The sequence below is a fragment of the Camelus ferus genome, chromosome 5, assembly GCF_009834535.1.
Source record: "Camelus ferus isolate YT-003-E chromosome 5, BCGSAC_Cfer_1.0, whole genome shotgun sequence".
Lineage (NCBI taxonomy): Eukaryota > Metazoa > Chordata > Mammalia > Artiodactyla > Camelidae > Camelus > Camelus ferus.
In genome coordinates, this window is record NC_045700.1 from 91,039,918 (window position 1) to 91,064,251 (window position 24,334).

Consider the following 24,334-nt stretch of genomic DNA (forward strand, 5'->3'; position numbering starts at 1 on the left):
GCCAGGCTCTGTGGTGTCTGGCTCCTCTAGGGTGGCTATAAACCTTCCAGGGAAGACAATCCCCAAATGCCACATCCGACCAAGGGTACCTTTTGTGCAGGTTCCCAGGGTCACAGTGGGTCCCCCGAGAGCACCCACTCCCCCAGCACTCCAGCACCAGGGCGTTGTCAGGGTGCTGTCAGGACTGGTCCACATGGTGATATGGGAACTTGTCTCCTTCCCTCCCCAGAAAGTTACACCCACAGGGCCAGCTTCTTGTGAAGCCAGAGGGTGTCCATGCAGACTCCCCAGGCCAGCAGGGCTACCCACACTCTTTCAAAGGGTGATGAATCCATCAAGAATACACTGGCTGCAGACAGTCCAAAGGAACAGACAATCCAAAGTCCGGTGGTGTAAGCAAATAAGGTTTCCTGTCTCTCACATAATAAGAATTGTGAGGCAGTGGCTGGTGCAAAACTATTAGGGACCTGGGTTCTGTGCTCTCTGCCCAGCCCTCCCTCCAGAGCATGTTGGCTTTGTCCTCAAACTTGTTGTCACAGCTCCACACTTCACATAATGTTCAAGGCAGGAAAGGAGCCAGCCATTTCTGACCTCTTTATCAGGAGGCAAAAGCTGAACCCCTCAGCCAACTTTGGCAAACACCGCATTGGCCAGGATGCGATCACACGGACACCCCATCTGCACAGGAGCCCAGGAAAGGAGCATTTCACTTTTCCAGCCCCTGGAGTAGAAGGTGGCAAAGTTGTCAGACAGTGAAGACAACACGAGATTTTCTCTTTATGGGTCCCCTATCTCCCCACATAACCCTCCACGGCAGAAACTGCCACTCCTCAGAGATGCCCTGTCCTCCTGAGAACACTGAGGATACCTCTCAGAGCAGAGATGGGGAGAAAATGGGAGTTACAATCTGCATACATAGGGAGGTGGCACAAGTCCCAACAGAATGAAGTCACGCTCCATAGTATCCTTTTTCCCTCCCAGATGCTTGTAGGAAAAGGAAAGGAGAAGGTCAGAAAGGTCGGGCATCACCGATGGCCTATGCCTGGGGCAGCAGAGCCAGGCAGGGACTAGGTGGGCCATTTTGTAGCTGAAGCCGGCAATGATCTTTGGCAAAGTGTGGTCCTGGAGCAGAGTAAAGAGGAGGAGACATATTGCTCTGCAAAACAGGAGAGGGAATTGAGTCTGGGGGTACCAGAGGGCAAAGTGGGGAGAAGGAGCCGTTGGCTTTGTGAACTCCAGGGAAAGTGGACTACACACCCAGATGTGTGGTGAGAACAGAGCTTGAGGGAAGTGAGCGGCACTGTCAAGGAAAACTGAGTGTGGGGCTCAGAGCAACTAAATGCAAGGACTGAAGCAGATGATCAGGGAAGGCAGGGGCCACCATCACCGTATCTCCAACCCCAAAGTCCTGGGGAGGACAGGAGGGACTTCTGGCCCTGCTTGCAGGGGGCTGGGGTCTGAGCCAGCCTCACTCGGATCTCCACCACAGGGCACTGGGCTGTCTTCCAGTTTACTGACATGCATTGAAATGCCGCAGACATCATTCACTTGAGAGGAGGGCGACATGAAATGGTGCTTTCTCTCCAGCCCTCAGAGGCCGCCACCACCCTGTCCCCCAGGATGCTGAGGGGTGGGCTGTCCTATTCCCAAGAGCCTTGAGTTCCAGGTCTTCCTTAGCCCTCCTTCCTTTAAAGCTTACCAGGCCTGAGCCCCATGCCTCAGAGACTTGGGGGACCCTGACCTGGCGCCCTCATTTGCATTAAGGTGTCATCGCTTGGGGGACCTAGTGTCTCTCCCACCCCTAGTGCCTGACCCTCCAGTGTCTGGGCCTAGTGAAGAGATCCATGAAGATGTCAGGCTGGTGGGACCAGTTTGGGATCCTCAACCAGGTAATGGAGAAGCTCAGGTACAAAACATGCTTAACCAACAGCCTTCACACCTCCCCAAATCCCAACCCGCTGGATGGAGTGAGAGGAGGGCGCCTGGGTCAAGGCCCTTCCTCAGTGCTCTGTCTTCTCCCACACCCATCTGTCGCTGGCTGCGTCCTCAGCCTCCAGCTGGAACATGGATGGAGGATGGGGACAGCTGAGCCTGAGAGTGGGGATGGAGGCTGGACTGTCTCTGTTGGGGCAGATGGGGCCCCTCTGTCCCTCCGCAGCCTGGGTAACCTGAGCCCGGCATTGTGTCCATCCTGAAACAGCTGACTGTGCTGTGGGCAGACAGCTGGCGGGGCTGGGCTGGCCTGGCTGGGCTGGCTGGGGTGGGAGTGTGGGCTGTTACATGAGACTCAGAGTCTGCATCTCCCTACTCCAGACCTAAGGAGCTGCAGTCCCACCCCTGTCGCTGCAGAGAGCTGTGGCACCATGCATGGGGGCCAGAGCCCGCTGCTCCTCCTACCACTGCTGGCTGTCTACCTGGGTGTGGACTCAGGGGGTCTGGGTCCCGAAGAGCCCAGGAGCAGGGGTCCAAGGCCTCAGGGTTCGGAGGGTCTAGAGGGCTACTGGAGCCTTTCCCCACCCTAGCTCCCTGCTTCTCCAGGTCACACCCTTCCATGGCCTCCCCCTCCTTTTGTCCCAAAACCCCCGTAGCCAGGCTTACCACTGTCTGTTGCAGGAGCCCAGGGCCGGAACCAGGAGGAGCGTCTGCTCAGGGACCTGATGCACAACTACAACCCCCACCTGAGGCCCGCTGAGCGCGATTCAGACATAGTCAACGTCAGCCTGAAGCTCACGCTCACCAACCTCATCTCCCTGGTGAGCACAGGCCTGAGGACAGTGGGGAAGGGCGTGCCAGCGCACCTTGCCCCCGGGACCACTGGGGAGAGGAAGGGGCTGGCTCCGGCAGCCCAAGCAGAGAGGGCCTACACTGGAGAGGCTGGGAGCTGGAAAACTCCCATGGGGGCTGGGGTCTTATAGGGACTAACATCCTGGGAGGGACAGGGATAGGGGCTGAGCCCTCTGTTCTGCATCCCTAGAATGAGCGAGAGGAGGCCCTCACCACCAACGTCTGGATAGAAATGGTAAGAAGTCACCCTGCCACCTTCTATCCCCTGCCCCATAGGGCCCTAAGATCCTTAGAGCTGCCTGTTTCCTTCCCATCCCGTCCCTGCCTCTTCTGTCCCCCTGGGACGGGCTCCTGTTCCTGGGGGTGGGGTGCAGCAGAGAGAAAACCCCTCCCCCTGCAGCAGTGGTGTGACTACCGCCTGCGCTGGGACCCACGAGACTACGAGGGCCTGTGGGTGCTGAGGGTGCCGTCCACCATGGTGTGGCGGCCGGATGTCGTGCTGGAGAACAAGTGAGGAGGGGGTGCGGGCAGGGGTTGGGGGACAAAAGGACACAAGGGCGGGGCACAGCAGGACAAGGGGGCTCTGGGAGAAAGAGACGGGTGAGCAGAGGGTGCAGACCGGGGACCCTGCGGAGACTGGGGGGTACTGATGGAGCGGGTGCTGAGGGGAGGGCCCAGGGCCAGCGGACCTGATTCCAGACCTGGCTCCATCAGCTCTAGGCTGGGCTGCCTGGGTGGGCCACTCCCCCTCTACCATGGGGACAAGGACACATCACTCCCACAAAAGTCGCCTGTCAGGATTCCACAGGACAGGCACGGAAAGGGCTGTGCTCTGGCACTTTGTGAGAGCTCAACCAATGTAAGGGGCTGTTATGACCATTATCAAAGAGAGTCAGGGAAAGCAGCAGTGATTACGACGTGGGGCCAAAAGAGCCTGGTGGGGTGAGTGTGGCAGGGAGGGGGCTAGATGGAGGTCACAGTGCCTGAGGCTAGGTGGGGACCAGGCAGGGGTGTGGCAGGCTGGGAAGGATTGGTGTCCCCAGGCCCATCCATGCAGGGCAGAGGGCTGGTCTGGGTGCAGGTCTCAGCCGAGCAGGGGCTGTCGGGGTTGTGAGCCCCTAGCCCCATGGCCTGGCCTGTGCGCAGCGTGGACGGCGTGTTCGAGGTGGCGCTCTACTGCAATGTGCTCGTGTCTCCCGATGGCTGCGTCTACTGGCTGCCGCCCGCCATCTTCCGCTCCTCCTGTCCCGTCTCCGTCACCTACTTCCCCTTCGACTGGCAGAACTGCTCCCTCATCTTCCAGTGAGGCAACTGATTGGGGTGGGGATTTAGGAAGTCTCTCAAAGAGGGGCCCTGGCCAGGGCGGCAACAGGGGGCTTTCAGCCAGGGCTGGCTCCACCTCCCTGGGGCCACTGTGTCCATCTCAGGCCCAGAGACCTGAAGATGCCCATGTCCCTCCCTGCTAAGAGCCCTCACTCATCCTCCTTCACTGCCTCAGTTTCCCTGCCCATGCCCCGAGGAGAGACATAAAAGACTGGTGGGCAGCAAGAAGGCATACACACACCCAAGACACACATGCACAACTAGACCGCTACACCCTACAGCCCCAGGGAGAGGCGGACGCTGTCTCAGTTTCCTCATCCGTTAGTGGGGGAAGGGGGTCACGGTGACAGTTTCCCTATATTTCAGAAGAGCAGTGATTTTTCACAGCAAACTGGCAGGGAGACCCACCTCAGTAAACAGACCTGAGAGGCACAGGCTGTTTCCTTTGTTCTTAGCGTGGGCCCCTCCTGCCCTGGGAGGGAGGAACATGGGGTGGCCCTGGGCTCTTGACATCAGGGGATCACACTGAGCTGCAGCCTCCTGGCCCTTCAACTTCAATTCCCCCAGATCCCAAAGAGCCCAGCTCCCAGCCCCTGCCGTATCTTGCTGTCAGGGTTTTGTGGAGAACTCAGAAATTCTTGGCTGCACTTTTTGAGGCAAAACTGCCCACAGTTGCCCTCAGGTGACCTGTATGGGACCTCATGGGTGGGTCTACACACCTTTAAATTTAGCCTCTTTTTCTCCCCATCTCCCAGGTCCCAGACCTACAGCACCAGTGAGATCAATTTGCAGCTGAGCCAGGAAGATGGTCAGACCATAGAGTGGATTTTCATTGACCCCGAAGCCTTCACAGGTAACATCCACCCAAGGCTCCTGCTGGATCTGGCTGTGGGGCAGGGGCAGACCAAGATGCCCCCTCCCACAGAACTCAAGATGAAAATCATAGTAAACCATAAAATATGTATATTTAAGGGCCCAGCAATGCTCTGATTTTCCCCATGATAATGACTCAGTTCTGGCAGGAGGGGATCATTCTCCCTTACTCCTTCTGTTCCTCAATGGTGCTCTTTTGGGCATGTGCTGGTTGCCCTGTAGCTGGGTCACCCGGGGTTGCAGGGATCTGCCTGCCAGCACTCCCCAGGCCCACTCCAGCCTGCTGCCTGCAGAAAATGGGGAGTGGGCCATCCGGCACCGGCCAGCCAAGATGCTGCTGGATGAGGTGGCACCAGCAGAGGAGGCAGGCCACCAGAAGGTCGTCTTCTACCTGCTCATCCAGCGCAAGCCCCTCTTCTATGTCATTAACATCATCGCGCCCTGTGTGCTCATCTCCTCCGTGGCCATCCTCATCTACTTCCTTCCTGCCAAGGGTACCTAGTGCCTGTGGGAGTGGGGGCATGGCCTTGGCCAGCGGCACGGGGGGTAGCTGGAAGGGCAGAATGGCACCATGACCCAGGCCCAGGGACACTGGGCTCCTTGTGGGAAGGGGCGTGCCCCGCAGTGGGGAAGCTGAGATCTACTCTGAGGGTCTCTTGGTCATGGGCAGCGGGTGGCCAGAAGTGTACCGTCGCCATCAACGTGCTTCTGGCCCAGACTGTCTTCCTCTTCCTTGTGGCCAAAAAGGTGCCCGAGACCTCCCAGGCAGTGCCACTCATCAGCAAGTAAGGCCAGTCCTCATGCCTGCTACCTACCCCTCCCCTCCCTTCTCAGGAACGCAGGGTATAGCCCTCCTGCCAACTCCCAACCCCCGCCATCCTCAATGCCAGCCCCTCACCCTAAGGGATCTAGGGGACTCTGCCACTAGGGGTGGGGGTGGTATCTGGGGATGGAGTGCTGAAGGGCTCCTGCCTACCCAACCCCGGCAGGTACCTGACCTTCCTCCTGGTGGTGACCATCCTCATTGTTGTGAATGCTGTGGTTGTGCTCAACGTGTCTTTGCGGTCCCCACACACACACTCCATGGCCCGAGGGGTTCGCAAGGCAAGCCACCCTCTCCCTACCCATCCCAGCCCCCACCTCCCATTCCAGCATCCTCCTGCCCAGTCCACTCACATGCCCCTTTCTCTGCACTCCTGTCTCTGGGCATATTCCTCACCCAACATGTCCAGCAGCAAACCTGCCTTGTGTGTATCTTGAAGCATGTGCCCAAATGGATTAATAATAATATCGAGTGCTTACTATGTGGCAGGCAGATTATACATACTAATTTATTTAATCTTCATAAAACCCCTATGAAGTGGGTATTATATCATCTTCATTCTACAAATGAGGAAACTGAGGCACAGAGAGGTTAGGTAGCTTACCTGAGGTGGCATGGCTAGAAAGTGGAGGTGGCAGGATTCTGCCCAGGCAGTCTGGCTCCAGTGCCTACATGACTGCCTGCAGCAGTCAGCTGGGATCCTTGTTACAAATAGATTCCTGGGCCAGAATACAGGGGTGGGGCCCAGGAACTCGTTTGTAACAAGTTCCCTGATGATTCTGATGTGCACGAAAGTTTGGGGGCCCAGGCTGGGTTTCTGGCACAGAACAGGCAAGCTGTACCAGGGCCAGCCACTGCCCCTAACATGTTGTCTCCGGGCCCCCAGTGCATGAGCCCCTCGTGACAACCATCACCTTCTGCTCCAAAGCCCAGCCTGGCTGCCCAAACATCCAGGTCTGCTGGCCACTAAGCCACCCACAACATCTCCTCTCCAGGTGTTCCTGCGGCTCTTGCCCCAGCTGCTGCAGATGCAGGTTCGCCCACTGGCCCCAGCAGCTGTGCAGGATGCCCGGTCCCGGCTACAGAATGGCTCCTCCCTGGGGTGGTCAATCACGGCTGGGGAGGAAGTGGCCCTCTGCCTGCCTCGCAGTGAACTCCTCTTCCGGCAGCGCCAGCGCAATGGGCTGGTGAGGGCAGCGCTGGAGAAGCTAGGTGAGGCAGGGCCGTGGACACTGCAGGCGCCCCTCCCCAGGGAATCCAGACAGGAAGGGCTGTCTGTTGGCCAAGGTGCCAGGCACAGCAGATGAGTGTTGGGCAAATGTCCAGGTTGAGGAGAGAGGGACTGGGGTCCCTAAGGAGAGGCCACTCTCTCTACTGTTTCTTCTCTATTCTATTCCCAAACCTTACCCCGTCTCCTCAACAGAGAAAGGCCCGGAGTCAGGGCAGAGCCAGCTGTGTGGCAGCTTGAAGGAGGCCGCTCCGGCCATCCAGGCCTGCGTGGAAGCCTGCAACCTCATTGCCCGTGCCCGGCACCAGCAGAGTCACTTTGACAGTGTAAGCCAGTCCGGGGGTGGGGTGGGGGGTTGAGAACCTGATGAGAAACTTGGACCTGAGGTGGGGGCAGGATGAGTGAGATGGCCATGGTAGGGCAATTGATGGAAAAAGCAGAATTGGGAATGGGGCCAGGAGACCATGGAAGAAGCCAGGTTGATGCCTGGAAGTAGGTGAAAAGGATGGGGAAATGAAGAATGGAGGTCCACCAGATGATCAAGGATGGTATAGCGGCCCAGCTTCCTGTCACCGCTGGTCATCTCATACCCTGCCTCTCGCCCTCAGGGAAACGAGGAATGGTTTCTGGTGGGCCGAGTGCTGGACAGAGTTTGCTTCCTGGCCATGCTCTCACTCTTTGTCTGTGGCACTGCTGGCATCTTCCTCATGGCCCATTACAACCGCGTGCCTGCCCTGCCATTCCCAGGAGACCCCCGCTCCTACCTGCCCTCATCGGACTGAGCCAGCCAATTGCTGCTAGCCACGTGCAGTCTTACCAGCTTTGTTGTGCTGCTGAAGTTATGAGTATGCTCTTTGGGAAGCACACTTCAGGGACATGTGAGCCAACGGCCCTGAGAAAAGCTGAGGAAATAAACAGACACAGCTGGAGTTCGGGAGGGGCTGGGGATGGGATGTGGGCAGAGTGTGCTAGTGGGATCGGCATCCATGTGGCACTAGCTTGCTAGTCCTGGAACTCCCCTCACTTCAGTAAAGTGTTATCAATTCCCATCATTTCTGAAGTTCTGAGGACTCTGTTTTATATCATATCCCCAACTGGGCAAGGTCCTATCACTCTAGGCCTGGGCCTCCCTTCCCTTTTACAAGTTCCCTGCAGGCTCCTGAAGGAGGGAAGTCAAGAGAGAAATGAAGAGTAGCAGCCAATGCTCTCTCAAAAGAAGGGCAGCAGCCCATTCCAGCTGGCATATGCCTACTTTCTGGGTGCTGTAAACACCTAATAATGACACGCACCAGTGACCTTTTCATTTATAGGCATTTTTTGTCATTGATCACCAAACAGTTCATTAATTTTATTATCTTTTCTTCATTGTTAAGAGAAGAGATCTTCACAGCATCATGGATAAGCAAGTCACTATTCCCCTATGTTTAGGATAGGCAAATTGGGGCCCAGAGTAAGAGAGGCTTCCCAGAACAATGGTAGCTAAATAAAAGTGTCTGGTATAGAAGTCTCAACTCTGACCCAATCTTAGACACTAAGAAAGTACAGGGTTGCTGGCTTTGGGGATCAATCACCAGCAGGTTCATCTCATTTACTCCGGGGTGGGGGGAAGGCGGCGCAGGCACCGCTGTGTATTTGGAGCAAAGGCTTAGATCCAGGAGGCAATTTGTTGATGGTGGGACCATCTCTTGTTCCTGAAAGCCTCTTGCTAGCTTTGTCACCCAGAGTGAGTCTCTCAACCATTCTGACTGCCTCAGAGGGCGGAGATTAGTTCTGTAGCTCCTGGCACGAGTAAGCAAAGATTAACAATAGCTACCACTTATCGAAGGTTACGGTGTCTAGCGCCTGACACTGATTATCTCGTTCAATCCACACGGCCATCTGAAGAGGCGCGTACTATAGTACAGTATTGCCAGAACCAAAGAAGGACCTAACCTCGCGGAGGTTAGGAGAGAATCCAGGATCTTGTAGCCCCACTGGCGGTGGAGTCGGGATGTGTACCATGCCGTGAATCCAGAGCCTGCGCCGTCAGCGACTCAGCGCTGCCTCTTTCTCCGAGCCCGCCGCGGGAGGGGGTCAGGATGCGCTCCCTGGGGAGGGCGGTTGGGCGGACAGGGAGGCGGCAGACAGGGACAGGGATTGGAATTGGAATAAAGCTGAGGCCCTCAGCCGGCGAAAGAGCTAAAGCCGAGCGCGTCGGCGAAGCCGCCCAGATTTGGTGTCCCGGGATACCCGTTCCCTACCGGGGCAGCGCGCCGACGTTCCGCTGCGTCCCGCACAACCGGAAGTGGCCGGACCCTAGGCGGAGGGACCGGAGGAGCGGAAGTCACTCCGTGAGGCAGTGGCTACGGCGGCAGCGAGAGGATGAACAACAAGTTCGACGCGTGAGTGGCTCGTGGCCGGTCCCCCGGGGCCCCTTCCCCCAACCGTTCCCCGCGCCCGCCCCCGCCAGGACGGCCGGCGGCGCAAATTGTGCGGCACCGGCTTCCCTCCCGGGCTCGGGCTACGGGCCGGCCTGGGCGGCTGGCGGGGAGGAGGGAGTTGGGGAGGTGGGATGCAGGGGGTCTCTGGGACCCCAGGGTCGTGAGGACCGAGGACGAAGTGGGGGCTCGGGGGAGAGAAGGTGGCCGTACCTCCCGGAAGGAGATTTTCCGACGCCCCGCCCGGGCGGGTGCGGGTTGCCAGTGGCGTGGAGGGGCGGAGACCTCGGCGGTTTGGGTGTTTCCGCAGCCTGGCCGCCTCTGAATCCAGCTCTCCTCACAGACTCTGGCCTAGGCAGCTCACCTCTCTTCTCTGTCTCAGTTTTCTCATCTGCAAAGTGAGGACTGTAACAGTTCGTGTCGTACGGTTGCGAAGATGCAATGAGGTAATGTGGCTGCCGCGCTCAGCGCTGTGGCTGCTCAGTTACGGAATTCTCATCGTCTTCCTGAGACTCCTTCCTACTTCCTTTCTCCTCCCCCTCCTTTTCCCCTCTTCCAACACACTCTCCAAGAGATGCTCAGTATCTTGCCCAAGTTTCTTGTTACTGTCCCCTTCTGCGATTCTGTATGTACCCTGATTTCTAGTTACAGCATCTATTTGGAGATGCAGAATGGAAATGCTAAGTGTTTGCGTATTTCCCTCCAGCGATTGTATCTGAAGGTAGATTATGTTCTTAGCTTTCACCTAGTAGTCCAGTAAATCTGTCTTCTGAAGACCTAGATTTCCAGTCGCAGACCCACCCACCAGTTAATAGTTATTTGATAGCAGAAAAGTTACCCAGTCTCTGAGCCACTGTTACCCAAACCCAATTAATGGCTAAGGCCTTGCTGCCACACTGGTGTGATAAGGATCAAATCATGTTCAACAGTGCTTAAAGGTACTTTGTAAATTGATAAATAGTGAGATATAAATGTAAAATAGAATTACTTTTAGTTTAGGTTGTGACCCACTGTTTCTGATGGGAAATTGGGGCTTTTCCTGTACAGTGAGTGCTGGTGTGCAAATTCAGAAGTCCTGGATTCTGACACTCCAGACAGCTCCTCAGGAATGTTTCCTGGTTGCTGAGAGGGCTTTACTAGTTGAAAAAAATCTTTGGGAGAGCGCTTCTGCGGCCTGCTGCATAGCTGAGCCATCCCTATACTAACGCCACCCCACCCCCCATCATCATAAGCCCTGCAACTCTTAGCTCCAGATCTAAGTCCAGCCTCTGGAGTTTTCTGCCAGCCTTACACCCCTTCTCCACTGAATTGAAGAAATAAAAATTTCATCTTAAGAAGGCATTTTATGGGCTCTCTGGCCCAGTCCCAACCAAATCATTGGGAGGCCTGGAGTAAGCTAATTTAAGAACGGCAATAATGGCTTCCACAGGCATTTTGCTATTTTTCATATATTATTTATACTTCTAACAAGCCTGTAAAGGGGATCTTGTTACCTCCTTTTAGAAATGAGGAAAATGAGACTCTGAGATTAAATAACTTGCCCACAACAACAAGAATGGCCATATGGTGGGATTCAAACCCAGGTTTGTTATTTAATGTTTGTTCAAGCACATCTTGACAAAAACTAACCTGGGTCATTTTTAATTAGTTCTAATTATTAACTATTTATTATACTGAGCCAGATTTTTTTAAACATGTCTTCTAACTAGGAAAAAAACAAAGCTGGCTTTCATTTGAAATTAACAATTGGAGACAGCACTCCCCCCAGTTTTGTTTTTGTTGTTTTTGTTTTTCATTCAAAAAAAGTATGCAGTTTTTAGACCACTGCTGCATATTCAGCCTCTGCACTCTTCACCACATGGCTCCTAAGGATGTGTTCCAGTTTGCCAGAGTTCTAAAAGTTCAGTGCCTGGAGTTCAGTACTGTAGTCTAATCTGATGGGCTCAGATTTAAGGGGATCTCTAGTCTCCTTTTCTGTGTGGTTTTCTGTGAATGTAACCTAATTGCTACCCCCCCCCCACCCAAATCAAGTCTTTAGCTCCCAGTGCCATTGATCCTGTTCAGATATAAAACCTTAAGATGCTTTCACTGTACTGTAGTCCCTACATATTGAGCTTGGTTTTCAAATCTAGATGCCATACTTGACTTTGTCCTTATTCTCTCTCTGTTAGCTTTTGGCCCATTCTTAACTATTGTCTGAACCACTTATTTGTCACTCATCCTGCTGTGCCTTGTATTGCTTTGATTTTAGAGATCCATTCATTAAACGTGTTTGTTTTCTGCCACTGCCTGATGCTGAACATGTAAAGATGAATTATACCAAGTTCCTACCTACAATGTATTATCTAGTCAGGAAGTATGAGGACATACCTGGGCAGAAGCTTGGTGATCTAATTAGGTGCCACAGTCTGGACAGCCTCAGGTGCTAATTGCCTGCCTGAGTCTATGGAGCACTGATTTTTCTGTAGATTATATCTTTGCTCAAATCCAGCTTCAGGCTGGGAGGAGTAGCCTCTGAAATATAGGATGCAGATGACTTGCCTTAAGTGTAGGCTCAGAGAGCAGAGTGGTTGGTTAGCTTCACCCTCAAGAAATAACAGCATCAGATGAATGTCCATTAGGGTTTCCATTTACTATCTTAGAAGGAAGTCGGGAGGTGTGGTCCAGGAATCACAGTAGCGTTGTTTATTCTCTGACATGAATATTTTTGTTATTCTTTTTCTGTTTCCTAGCAGTGATTAGCAGCAAGAGCACTAAAAAAGGAACTTACATGCTTTTCTTGGGACTAGCAGAACGTGAGATGCTGGGATGACTGTGCCCCTCTTCAACCAACATCGAAGGGAACAGACCCTGAAGGATATAGTGGGGGATTGGGAGCTGAGGAGAAAGATGGTTTGAGTCCTTGGGGTATGCCCTAAAGAAGAGAATTAGGAGCTGTCTTGGGTCCAAGCAATAGAAAAACTCATGAGATGTTCGTAATCAGGAAACAAGAAACTAGTCATGACAGTATAGCTGGGACAAATACAAACATTTATATGGGAGTGTTCAGAAGAGGGGATCCCGACTCAGCTTAGAGAGAGATTAGGAAATATTTTCAAGAAGAGAACGTGGCCCTTAGTCTGAGTCCTAAAGGACAGGTTAAGTAGGGGAAGAGGGGCTCTCTGAGGAGAGCATGTGATGAACGCAACAGAGGGGTGAGGTTGAGGACTGCAAGTAGGTTGATACCACCGAAGGGAAAGGAGTCTGTTGTACCATGCTGAGGCCTGACTCTGGCATTCTGTAGTATCTGATACAGTATGCTTATAAATGTAGTGGGGCTTACATGCTAGTCAGGCACCTCTTGAAAAGGAAACCACACCACCTCAAATTTAATAAAGGGAAAGGAGTAGTGTAAGTACCGTTAAGTCTCCCAGAGGTCCAGGAAGGCTGAACTAAGCCAATGCGATATCAGCATCACAAACAAAACCATTGTCCTCTCCACTCTGTTCATCTGCTCCATTCTCTTTGCCCCTCCTGGCTTCCTTTGCTCCTCCTGGCTTCCTTTGCTTTTGCTTAATGTCTTTATTCCCTCATGGCTTTTCTTGTATGAAACTTGTACAGCTGACCACCCCAGCTCCTGAATCTGTGTCATCTTTCATCTCCTGGATGAAAAGCTGAGGGAAGAATCTGCTTATAATTTTGAGCAAGGCCTTGAGGCATAGGCCAGTCTCGGCCCTTTGTAGTCATGTCTTGGCCAGGGTGGGGATGGGGACAGTGCATGACCTCAGGAGTGAATCTTACAGCTAGGGCTGTGAGGTGGGCAGAACAGACACCTCAGCACATGCTGCGCTCATCCATCCTAACATTTGAGTGCTTTTAATGTGATAGGCACTAGGGATTCCTGGGCAAGAAAACAAAGTACAAAATTCTTTGCAACATGTTTCTAATCTGTAATACAGGCAGACTGCATTTGACTGAGCTGTACAGATACTGCTTTTTTTTTTTTTTTAAAGAAATTGAAAGTTTATGGCAACCCTGTGTGTCAGATAATGGTTAACATTTTTTAGCAGTAAAGTATTTTTTAATTAAAATACCTACTTTTTTTAAGACATAATGCTATTGCACTCTTAATAGCATACAGTATAGTTTAAACATATGCACTGGGAAATCCAAAAAAAAAAGTGACTGGTTTTATTGTGATACTTACTTTATTGCAGTGACATGGAACCAAACCCACAATAACCCCAAGGTATTCCTGTATCTGAGTTTTAGTTTGACCATTTCTAGTACCTTTCTTAAGAATTGCTGAATTCCACTTGACTGGATAGGGCTAGAAAGGTGATTTCAGGAAAGACCCATGATAAGTTAATGGTCCAGCTCTAAGCTAAACAGCATTCTTACTATCTTGGTGAATTCACCTTCCATTTATCTTTTTGTCTGAATCCAGTGAACTTCAGGTGTACCTGAAAGCCTTAGTATTTTGTTTTGAAGGGTGGTAAGTTAGGCTCAGAAACTGAGATTGTCCTTGCCAATAGTTTATTTCACACTGATTCACCGTGAGAATTGCAGTAATTTCGTAAACCAGTAGCAATGCAGATGTCTCTTATTAAGCCAGTAAAGAAATAACATAACATACTTCAGACCAATGATAGATTAATCACACTGTTCCAGGCAAGAAGAGATAAAAGGAGTAAAGTCCAAATTTAGTTCAGGGTGTACCTTTGTATGAATTGGTACTAGGATAAGAAGGCTTTGCCAACCAAGAGCTCAGGTCCAGCTGCCAGCTCAAAATTCAAAGTCCCTTATTGTAAGGGACCTACAGAACTGGTGTTGACGGGGGAGCTGATCTTTATGGGGGCTGCTGCATACAAGGTTTGTCACCACTGCTAAAAAGATCACCATTACCACAGCAGGAGCTAATGTCCCTTCTCTTCCTGAGACTGCTGCATGGTTTAACACCAGTTCCAACCAAAGAATCGCCTTGGCCACTGTTGGAGGAGCAAGTGTCCCAAGATACTCAGAGAGCAAGATCAGCCAAGGGTGGCTTTACCCGGACAGAAACTTGGATGTTCCTCACAAACCCTCCGTGTTTGTAGTCTGTCCCCTCACCGTAGTTCCTTCTTTGTCTGTTTTTATTGATGATGAGCTCCCAGGGGGGCCACTCTGCAACTGAGCTGCTAGCGCCTGTCAGAGGCAGCAGACGAGGTGACGTCCTGACACATTTTGTTCTATAGCAAAACAGTTTTACTTCTAAAAGCAGTTTCTTTTTGGTCTTTGTCATAAACAAGTGTATTAAAATATCTTCATTTAAGTCATAAGTGGATTTGAAATCATAGCAAACCGATATACAACACTTAGAGTGGTTTCACTGCTCCTAAAAGCTTGGCGCATAAAGTACATTTGACTGTATTAACAAGACAAGAAGGCATTCCTTCCTTTTCTTTCTTTTCTTTTCATTTAACACTGATGCAGCATCTGCTTGTGCTACATGTTAGAGCAGCATCTTCTTGTCCTACATGCTGAAGATGCAAAGATTAATAAGACACTGTTCTAAGAGCCCCCTCCACCTAGAAGGAAAAATGCATATGGGAGGAATGGTGCCTTGGACTGAGGGGCAACTTTGCAGATAGCTCGGATGTGGAACTGTAGGTTGCTTTGGGAGGTTGAGGGAGCAAAGAGGATGCCAGATTGACCAGAGTCAGATTCTAGAGAATCTTACATTGTTGTACTTTATCCTTCATGGCGGACATCAAAGGGCAAGGGACAGTTGAGGGGTTTAAGCAGGGGAATTAAAAGATTAGATTTGCATTTAGTAAGATAGAGCTGGTGGCAATGTGGAGGACAACAGAGCATGGAGATGATTTGTGTCAGGGAGACCGGATAGGAATTTATTGTAATGTAATTGAGATGACAGGAGAGAAGGGTCCAAACTAAAGCAGTAGCAGTGGGGAAGGGTAGGAAAGATGATTAGAAGTGGCAAGAAACTTTTTAAACTTCATTTTGAAATACCAGAGTGGTTATTTAATCCAGAAAATTTTTTCATTGTTGACTCTATTTTTGGTAAAGCAATCTCTTACCCCCTTGCTTACCCTCTTGCTTCTTTTGGGGGAGGGGGTGGCTGTTAGGTTTATTTATTTATTTATTTATTTTTGATAGAGGTACTGGGGATTGAACCCAGGACCTTGTGCATGCTAAGCATGCACTCTACCACTGTACCTCAGCTTCTTTGTGCAGCCTTTTAGAAAACTAGAAGACCATGCTTTCTGGAATTTACAGGTTAGCTGATGAGCATTTCGTTTTTGTTGACTCCTAGTTGCCTTTCTGCATTCCCTTGTCCTGTCCCATGTGCATCCCATTGCCTGTATCTTAAGTGACTTCAGGTTGGTTCCATGGTAGTTCATTTGACCTGGTGGCTTTGTTAGATAAGCAAGAATCAGCTCAGTCATGGGATAACGTTGTTTTGCCTTCTCATTTAGATTGAAAGATGATGACAGTGGGGACCATGATCAGAATGAAGAAAACAGCACACAGAAAGATGGTGAGAAGGAAAAAACGGAACGAGACAAGAGTCAGAGCAGCAGCAAAAGGAAGGTGAGTTTTGTGCTGTAGAGACGTAGTTGCCTTTGGACTTGAGACTGGGTTATCTTGTGAAATCTGTTTATCTGGAAGATGCCAGATTAACTTAATAGCACTCTGTTTTGTAATATATGATTTGTTCTCAGAAAAGATTATTGAATCACTGGAGTTCATTTTGGGACTTAGAACATTTCCCTTGAAACATGATCTTGAGATGCTGCCTCACTCTCTGGTATTCTCCAAGCTTGATGTAATGGAGATTAACCCTGGAGTTTAAGGCTGTTAGCTGCTTCGTAAGCTGCTGCTCAGTGTTTCAAGTCCTGCACATCACTTAGAAGAATAAGTACTCTGAGCTGAAAGTGACTTGGAAAAGAAAAAAATTAGAGAATCTGAGATAGATGGGTCAATTTCTTTCTTGAAATATTAAAGCAATCATTAATTCATTTGCCCCACAATATCGAGTACTTTCCAAATGTAAGCATCTTGTGTGCTAAGAGGACTCAAAGCTGGATGAGACCATGGATCAAGGCGTTTACAGTGCCAGTAATACTAGTAGCTGTCTTTTATTGAGCACTTACTGTGTGCCAGGCACCATGTGAGCACTTTACATCTATTAATTAATTTGATCCTCTCAGCAGCCCCATGAGGGTGGTTATTATTATTTCCCCCATTTTGCAGATAAGCAGCTGAGGCACAAACAGGTTAAGCAACTTGCCCAAGGTCACTTGGCCAGTGATAAGAGTGCCATAGAGGAGGCCGTACTTGGCCTGGGAATATGTTGAGATAAGATACAAAAATAAATACCTATGGTAGGAAGTAGAAAGTTACAAAAGCTTTGAGAACACAGAGAAAATGTTACAGGAACTTACAGTCAGTTAACCACTAAAGAAATTTACTACGTAAGCAGAATCTTGAGCACATTGCAGTAATTGAGGATGCATCCTTTTTAATTGTGGAGGTTGTGAGCGGTGACAGTGTAAAATGTTTTCTCAGTCTCAGAGCATGTGAAAAATGCCCAGGTTAACCCACCTTCTTTAATTCACAGGCTGTTGTCCCTGGGCCAGCAGAGCACCCCCTGCAGTATAACTACACTTTCTGGTATTCCAGGAGAACCCCTGGCCGTCCCACCAGCTCACAGAGCTACGAACAGAATATCAAACAGATTGGCACCTTTGCCTCTGTGAGTATTTAGTGGCTTAATGTAGTGTGAGCCGTGATTGTACATTCACGCCTGTATTTACATCACTGTGTTTATTTACCCTTTTGGTAACCTACTTAGGATACTGGTTTCCTTAGTTGACTGATTGAAGTCTCTGAAGTCAAATTGCTTCATTCTTAGATTTCTTCATTACACATCTGTAGGCAATATACATTGATATCAACAAGTATGTGAATTGTGGAATTGATCAGAAGGGGATGATACAAAAATACAGATTTGTTTAGTTATTTATTGAGTTCTTACTATGCTCAAAGTGTCACTGGGAGATACAAAATTTTATAGTGCGTGATGTCTGTTCTCATGAAGCTTGCAGTAAAGTCAGAGTGAAATTCTAAAGTTTTTGTTTAATAAACTCCCATTAGGGTTTTGGATATGTTAGTGATTATGCATAAAGCAGCATCTTTTTTTCTATGTTCAGAAAGAAACAAAATCTCTAACTTTTTTTGTGGGTACTGTCAGTATAGAGAGCCCACACTCTCTTATCTCCCTCACAGGTAGCTGGTTTGTGTACTGTGAAAAGCTGTGTGCAACTAAAGTCAGTCTCGTTCAATGAAAGTTACTATGTACTTCCTGTGTGCTGTCCAGTCAATCTCTGGGCAGAATCAAATGCAGGATTTGTTATTTTCTTGAAATTATTGAGGTGTTTGTCCTGTTTAAAATGCAGACACTGGAAAAGGAAACTATAATAGACAGTAAATTTTACAATAAATTAATAAAGAGGAAGGACACAGTAATAGACACTTCATGTAATTCACTTCAGTTGTTACGATGGCTCTATCAAGTCAGTGATACTATCTATTTACAAATGAGGTGAATGAGATTTGGGCTAAGTATCTGATCTGAAGTCTCAAGTAAGTTACAATTTACTTGATTAAGTAGAAGAACTAGTATTGAAACTCAGGTTGGGTAGGCTGTAAAAAAACACCTTCCAAAGCCCGTGTTCTGTCACGCTTCCATATGCTAAAATGCATTCCAAGAGGCTCCAGTTTTTTTAAATGTTTGTTTACTAGACAAGCTCTATTTATATATCTGTTTGTTTATTAATTAGATATACAAATATAACTGGTAATCAGATTATCTGATTACTGTGCTGAGTTGATAAAGTTTCAGCAAAAAGCAAAGATTTTGTTTTAGTTGGCCTGTGCTCCCTTATCACTGGTAAATGTAGGCTTTTTTGAATTATTCAAAATAGCCTGTGCACTGGTACATACTTGATTCAAGCAGTGTTTGTTGAATGAATTCAAGGCACTAATAGAGTTCTAAAATGAATTAAAACCTTGCCCTTGGGGAAATAAGACCTTCCCAGGAATTTCTAACACGGAGGGGCAATGGACGGTGCTATATAAGGAAGGCATGGCTAGAGTGATCTTGGAGTTCAGAGGAAAGGAATTAATTTCAACTTGGAGAAAGCCTCTTTGAGAGGAGATGGATTGAAGATTGAATTTAAAGAATTTAAACAGGTGCTAAGAAGAGGAAGGAATTCTTGGCAGAGAGAACAGTAGAATTAAACTTTAAAAAAATACCCATGAAGTCTTAACATTCCTGAATCCACAGAAATTTTGGTTACTGGCTAGACGTTGCAGGTAAAAGGACAGCCATTACGTTATGAGCAGCTGGTTAGGCACTCAGAATCAACGAAGGAGCTGACCTGGGGAGTAAGTTTTCATTCAGGATTTTGTTCAGTTATTTTGGGATGATTATAAATATTTCTAGCATTTTCTTTTCCTCTTAAGAAAAGCATGCATGAATTTACCCAACTTGTGCAAGGAAAGTTTTTGTTTTCTTTGGGCCTTTATGTTGAGTTGAACAGTTTATCATCAGCAGCATCTTGGGATAATGCTGCTTCAGTACTCACCGCTGTCATGTAATTCGGGGCATTAGGAAATGTCTCACAATATTAAATTCCTCACACGGAAATAATTACGTTGTGAAACCCTTTATTAATGCCAAAGCAGTATTTCCCAGTGGTCCTCAATCCTAGTATTTGACATTTAAAAGTTCTTGAAAAGTGACTAAGAAGGCCGTGTCTTGAAGTGGAAAGGGCATTGGACTTGGGGATCACAGGTCTGTCTCATCCATTCTGGTGCTTGACTTTGTGGGTCAGGGCAAGTTCTGAAACTGTGTTCTCAATTAGAAAATGAAGAAGGTAGTTGAGATGATTTCTGAGGTCTTTTCTACATCTTGTATTCTGAGTCTAAATATTTCTTTCACCTTTTGGTTTCAGTTGGGAGTTTCAAAAATGAAAATTGCCTAGAGAGAAGGGGGAAAAAATCAAAGTTTAATAATATTTCTCAAGCTACTTATTACTTCATCTCTCTTGTCGTTTGGATATGAGATTCTGGCTCTAAGATTGTATGGGATGGCTCAAAGATTGGTGGAGACCAAACTGTTAATGAAGCAGTGCTTGATTAGGGGGTTGGTGATGGTTGATGTACTTTGTCCCTGCCACTCACCTCAAGTCCCGATTCACAACAAGCCACAGCTTCTAGTAGACGTGCTTCATTTCTTTCCACTGTGTTAGGGTGGGGAAAGATTGTTGCTCGCCGTGTGCACATGACCAGTCACTGTTCTGAATCTCCGTGTACAATTAAGCATAGCTATTGCTGAGATGAAACACTGCACTGAAGTCCTAGGAGTGGTGTTCATTCCTGACTTTGTAACATGAGACATTTTCCATGTTTCTGTTCTCTAGAGGAAAGAAAAGGATAGCCATTTCACACAGTGTGAGGTCTGTCCAGATCTAGGAGTATCTACTCAGTTCCCATTTTGAGCTGCACGTTGTAGAATCTTGCTTTGTATTTATTTAGAGCCCCCTCAGCAGTGTGTTGGCAAATACCAACTGTTTCTTTAGACTGTTCCACATTTTCTTTTTCTTCCTAAAGTGTGCCTCTTCACTGGCCAGTACTTTGTAGGTGTTCTCTGTGAACTGCAGAGGAATAGGGATGTACTCTCTCCTGTCAAGTTACTAGTGAGAGAAACAGGAACAACATGATGACTATAAATAAGAGTACATTTGATAGAGAAATATGTATAGAATAGAGAAATATCTAATTTTCTAACAGGACTGTGAAGAAGGAGCTAAGAGAAACAAAATTTCTAGCCAAGAAGAGGGACTTAAACCCTAAGTGAGAGAAGCCATGTCCTGCTTGGTTTTGGACTGTCCTGGCCTTAGCAAGGGCACTTGGGTGTAGAGTAGAGCATGTGCCTGATTCTGTCACTTAGTGCTCGGTAGCTAAATAAAATAAAATGTATTTCATTGTAGCTACTGCTGTATTTGTCAGTAAACATCTTTGATCAAGAAGTGATCAGACTTGAAGTTATGAATAAGTCATGGGCATGTCATGTACAGCAGAGTGACTAGTTAATTAACGTAGTTAATAATACTGTATTTTCTTAAGTGATTTTGTTCTAAAAAAAATACATTCAGGCTGAGGTTGTGTAGCACTTAATATACCTCAAGACTAAATGGTTTTTATTGTGTAAAACAAGGTCCTCTTACAGTGTGTGGTGACTGCCCTGCAGCTTCCGCGGGAGGGTTTGTATTGACGTTCACCAGCTAGGGCTCCTAGCTGAGGCTAGTGTTTCTCACCTAAAGAGTTTACTCCTGTATCAACAGTATTACATGATTCTTTTATCAAAATATACAATTTGCTTTCCTCTAACATGCCTTCCTTCCCACACAATGCCCTGGATGAAAATCTACCCTCCAGAAAGTAGTGTTTCTAGTAGAGTGTCTTTCATGTTTATGCTCTTTTCTTAAATAATTCTCACATTCATTCAAAGAAGAGGAAAAACATCTGTTTCACTCTGGTATCTTCTCTCTGCAGGTGGAGCAGTTCTGGAGGTTTTACAGCCACATGGTACGTCCTGGGGACCTGACAGGCCACAGTGACTTCCATCTCTTCAAAGAAGGAATTAAACCCATGTGGGAGGTGAGAACTAAAGGCCTCAGACTGCTTTTCTAATCAGCTTGGGTTTTTTGTTGTTATTGGGTGGGGCTGTTGTTTTTTTTTTTTTTTTCCCAGCCATGTCAAGGTTAAAAGTATTTTAAAATCTCTGAAAGCTACATCACTATTTGGTACGTCCTTGGAACCGGGACCTCTAGGAAAGGGCACTGATGCCATTGTTTGTGTGGATGGTTTTCGAAGATTGTTTAGTCACTGAAGTCACTTTAACAACATTAAAGGCTTGAAAAAAAATTACCATTCTTCCTATAGAACTGGTTGTGTGTGTGTATAGTATGTTACTATGTATACATATGATTAAAGTTTGTAAAAATAAGCTTACAGGCAGTAATTGGAGACCCAGACCTGAGCTCCATGATCTCTTTGCAGTAATCCATCTTCTCTATTTTGATGCCAGAGCATTTTTCTAGAAGACAAATATGGTCGCACATACCCCCCAGTTAAAAATCTTATGCAGCTCTTTGTTGCACACTTGATCTTGTACCTAATTTACCTTTCAGGCCTTGTCACTCATCATCCCTAAATAAATCTATCCTTCTGTGTAGCCAGATACTCCTCTCTGCATCTCCTTGGCTCACAGTCAGTTTGTGCACAGGCATGTTCTTCCCAATGCCTGCAGGGCCCTTCCCCTGCTTTCCCTGGCTAACTCCTGTGTCCCTCCAGAGCCAGCTTAAATGTTTTCCTCTTCTTGAGTGTTTCTCACAGTCTTGTTCTTCTTGAACTTACTGTGCAAGTCTCTGTTGCAGCAGTACTTGTCAGACTGCTATTGTCATTAATTTTCTTGTCTGTCTCCTTCACTAGACTGGATCTGGGTAGAGACTGTGGCTTCATATCTGTGTGTTTGGGACATGGTGATATTTGATAAACTTTTTAGCAGATCAGGTGAGGAATGATTTGTGTTTGAAATCTGACGTTTCATTTTGATGTAGTTCTGAGAAAAGAGGATTATTTTTAAAGGTTCTGTTTGGCCATTTTTTGTTAGTGACTTGTACCAAAGATCCCCACCTTGTTTTTCTTTTTTCTTGTTTCTTCTCTCTGTAGTCCTACCACCATTTTTCCTGTAGAGTTGAATAATTGGAAGGCAACAAGATTTCTTAGCATCAAAGGATCCTTGGCTTTTTACTGCCTGAATGCAAAAGAAAAAGAGCTTTGAAACCATATCTTAACTTTTAACACTTTTCTTTTTACAGGATGATGCAAATAAAAATGGTGGCAAGTGGATTATTCGGCTGCGGAAGGGCTTGGCATCCCGTTGCTGGGAGAATCTCATCCTGGCCATGTTGGGGGAACAATTCATGGTTGGGGAGGAGATCTGTGGGGCTGTGGTCTCTGTCCGGTTTCAGGTAAGCCACCCCGTGGGCAGGTCTGCTTTCAGGGGTTGCCTTTGCTATTCTCACTGCTTCTGGTTTGCTCTGATGATTCCTTCTGTTGTTCCTCCCTGTAGGAGGACATTATTTCAATATGGAATAAGACTGCCAGCGACCAAGCAACCACAGCCCGCATCCGGGACACACTTCGGCGAGTGCTTAACCTACCTCCCAACACCATTATGGAATACAAAACCCACACCGACAGCATCAAGTACGTGTTGTGGGGGCTTGGGGGAGCATGTCCCTAAGTTTAGCAGAAGTAGGTCCTTAGTTGGGCCCAGAGACATATGGTCGTACAGGAGACTGACTTAAGGAGAAGGGACAGACCAGTCTTCCCCTCTAGTGCTTCTGGCTACTTGCAGCGGTTCTTTGCTGGCGAGGGTCCCTGCCCACCTCCACGGTGGGGCGCTGTGTTTGAGAGAGAGCCCTCCTGCAGAGCCCCCTTTGCACTGCCTGGGCTTGCTTATTGACACAGGCTGTCTTGTCTTTCATTTGCTAACCACTGTCTTAAAATGAAAGACGAAGTGCTCTTCTTTTTCTCACTGTTCTTTTAAGATAATTTCACTGAACAGTAAAGTCCTGCCTGTCTGCCCCTCACCCCACTTTTGCATGTCTTTTTAACCTAGTAGCTTCAGTCTGTTTTCTTTGTCCTGGGAAATTGACTTCTTCTCAGGAATAATGGCTGCATTTCCTTGTGTGTAGAGCTGAAATTGTGGAGGAGGCAGAATAGTGTGTTTGTGAGAGTAGACTCTAAGGGGCGCATGAATGCCAAAGGGGAAACCAGTCCTGCCATCTACCTGAGACTCAGGGAAGTGGAGCTGGGCATCCACAAATGAGAGTCGGTGGTTAGGCCTGCTCCTTCAGTGATTCAGTGTCACACATAAATTCAGGTTATTATGAAGATGTTGTGGGGAGCGGCTGTTAGATGTCTCACAACTGGAGAGGGAGCCAGCCAGCCAGGAGTCAGGACTTAGAGGTGCAGTTCTCTCCTTTGACTTTAGTATCAGTGTGTATCTTTGGCAAGTCTCTTTGCCACTCTGCTTCAGTTTCCCCGTCTGTAAAATGGGGGATAATAGTGCTTTACCTAACAGGGTTGTTGGGAGGCTGATTTAGTCTTTAATGAAGGTCCTCAGATGGAGAGTGCTTTCAGGGCCAAGTGCTGTTACTGCTCTCGTCATCATTAGTGATGGTATCATCATCATGCTGTTCTTATCAAAGGCATTACCAGTAACGAGCCCAGTGATGGTGTTCAGCAGGCAGGCCATTTGGGGATCTTTTTCCCTTGCATTTACAGATGATGTTTTGGGTGGAACTGGCTTAAATTAGCTGAGGGTCAGATTTTAACTGGGAATGCTGCCATTGGAGGTGGTCTGCATCCAGTGGATGGGTCTGACTCATCATGGCCACCAAGTTACTAGGCAGCCATGGCCCTGGTTGCTTGCCTTGGCAGTCATAGGTCAGCATTGTTTTTTTCTAGGCAGATTTTCTCTGTTCTTTGCTCTGGAGTACAAGTAGTTTCTGCCCTCCAGCCAGACTCAGTCCAGGCTGGAGAGATCCACACCTACTTTTTCTGGGACTGTCATGTTCAAGGTTTCCAGATTTCCCCTTCCCCCAGGCCCCAGATAAGCAACGTTTTCACCCGGATAGGAAAGGGAAAGGGGTATTTTTCAACTCTCCCCTCTGCACTGTTCTCCCTCTCTAATACTCTGAAGCAGTTCTTCCTAACTTTTGTAGAAACGTGTACAAGTCCTTGTAGAGTCTAGGAGAGCCTGTGGGC

At 48.2% G+C, this 24,334-nt stretch overlaps 2 protein-coding genes and 1 long non-coding RNA gene across 8 annotated transcripts in view; 2 read left to right on the forward strand and 1 right to left on the reverse strand.

Moving 5' to 3' along the window:
- The first annotated feature begins 2,331 nt into the window (after positions 1–2,331).
- On the forward strand, positions 2,332–8,034 carry CHRNG (cholinergic receptor nicotinic gamma subunit). The gene is made up of 12 exons (XM_006191140.2): positions 2,332–2,418; positions 2,614–2,753; positions 2,975–3,019; positions 3,185–3,294; positions 3,931–4,086; positions 4,863–4,960; positions 5,274–5,474; positions 5,651–5,765; positions 5,970–6,084; positions 6,799–7,015; positions 7,227–7,357; positions 7,640–8,034. Exons 1-12 carry the CDS (start codon positions 2,364–2,366, stop codon positions 7,811–7,813), a joined length of 1,557 nt encoding a protein of 518 aa, XP_006191202.1. The 5' UTR covers positions 2,332–2,363; the 3' UTR covers positions 7,814–8,034.
- A 1,250-nt stretch (positions 8,035–9,284) lies between these two features.
- Positions 9,285–24,334, forward strand: part of EIF4E2 (eukaryotic translation initiation factor 4E family member 2) — a 28,830-nt gene continuing 13,780 nt past the window's right edge. For 4 of the 5 annotated variants that reach the window (XM_032480508.1, XM_032480509.1, XM_032480510.1 and 1 more), the window contains exons 1-6: positions 9,285–9,412; positions 15,904–16,018; positions 17,049–17,183; positions 21,050–21,154; positions 22,378–22,530; positions 22,632–22,768. In XM_032480508.1, the coding sequence (XP_032336399.1) occupies positions 9,393–9,412; positions 15,904–16,018; positions 17,049–17,183; positions 21,050–21,154; positions 22,378–22,530; positions 22,632–22,768 (665 nt within the window). In that variant the 5' untranslated portion in view covers positions 9,285–9,392. Of the gene's footprint in view, positions 9,413–9,720; positions 9,895–15,903; positions 16,019–17,048; positions 17,184–21,049; positions 21,155–22,377; positions 22,531–22,631; positions 22,769–24,334 lie in introns of those variants that run through there. The other variant, XM_014564716.2, reaches the window with a different exon arrangement.
- LOC116663798 overlaps positions 19,249–24,334 on the reverse strand; it is a 34,647-nt gene continuing 29,561 nt past the window's right edge. The window contains exons 4-6 of one of the 2 annotated variants that reach the window (XR_004320151.1): positions 22,193–22,313; positions 19,676–19,910; positions 19,249–19,472 (exon numbers count right to left, since the gene is read on the reverse strand). This is a non-coding gene — a long non-coding RNA (uncharacterized LOC116663798). The remainder of the gene's footprint in view (positions 19,473–19,675; positions 19,911–22,192; positions 22,314–24,334) is intronic. The other variant, XR_004320152.1, reaches the window with a different exon arrangement.

What these genes read in the sequence shown, in the direction of transcription:
- CHRNG (XM_006191140.2), top strand. Translation starts at nt 2,364, where the DNA reads ATGCATGGGGGCCAGAGCCCGCTGCTCCTCCTACCACTGCTGGCTGTC. An exon ending in CCAACGTCTGGATAGAAATG is followed by an intron (nt 3,020 to 3,184) that starts GTAAGAAGTCAC and finishes CTCCCCCTGCAG; the next exon opens with CAGTGGTGTGACTACCGCCT. An exon ending in GGCAGCGCTGGAGAAGCTAG is followed by an intron (nt 7,016 to 7,226) that starts GTGAGGCAGGGC and finishes TCTCCTCAACAG; the next exon opens with AGAAAGGCCCGGAGTCAGGG.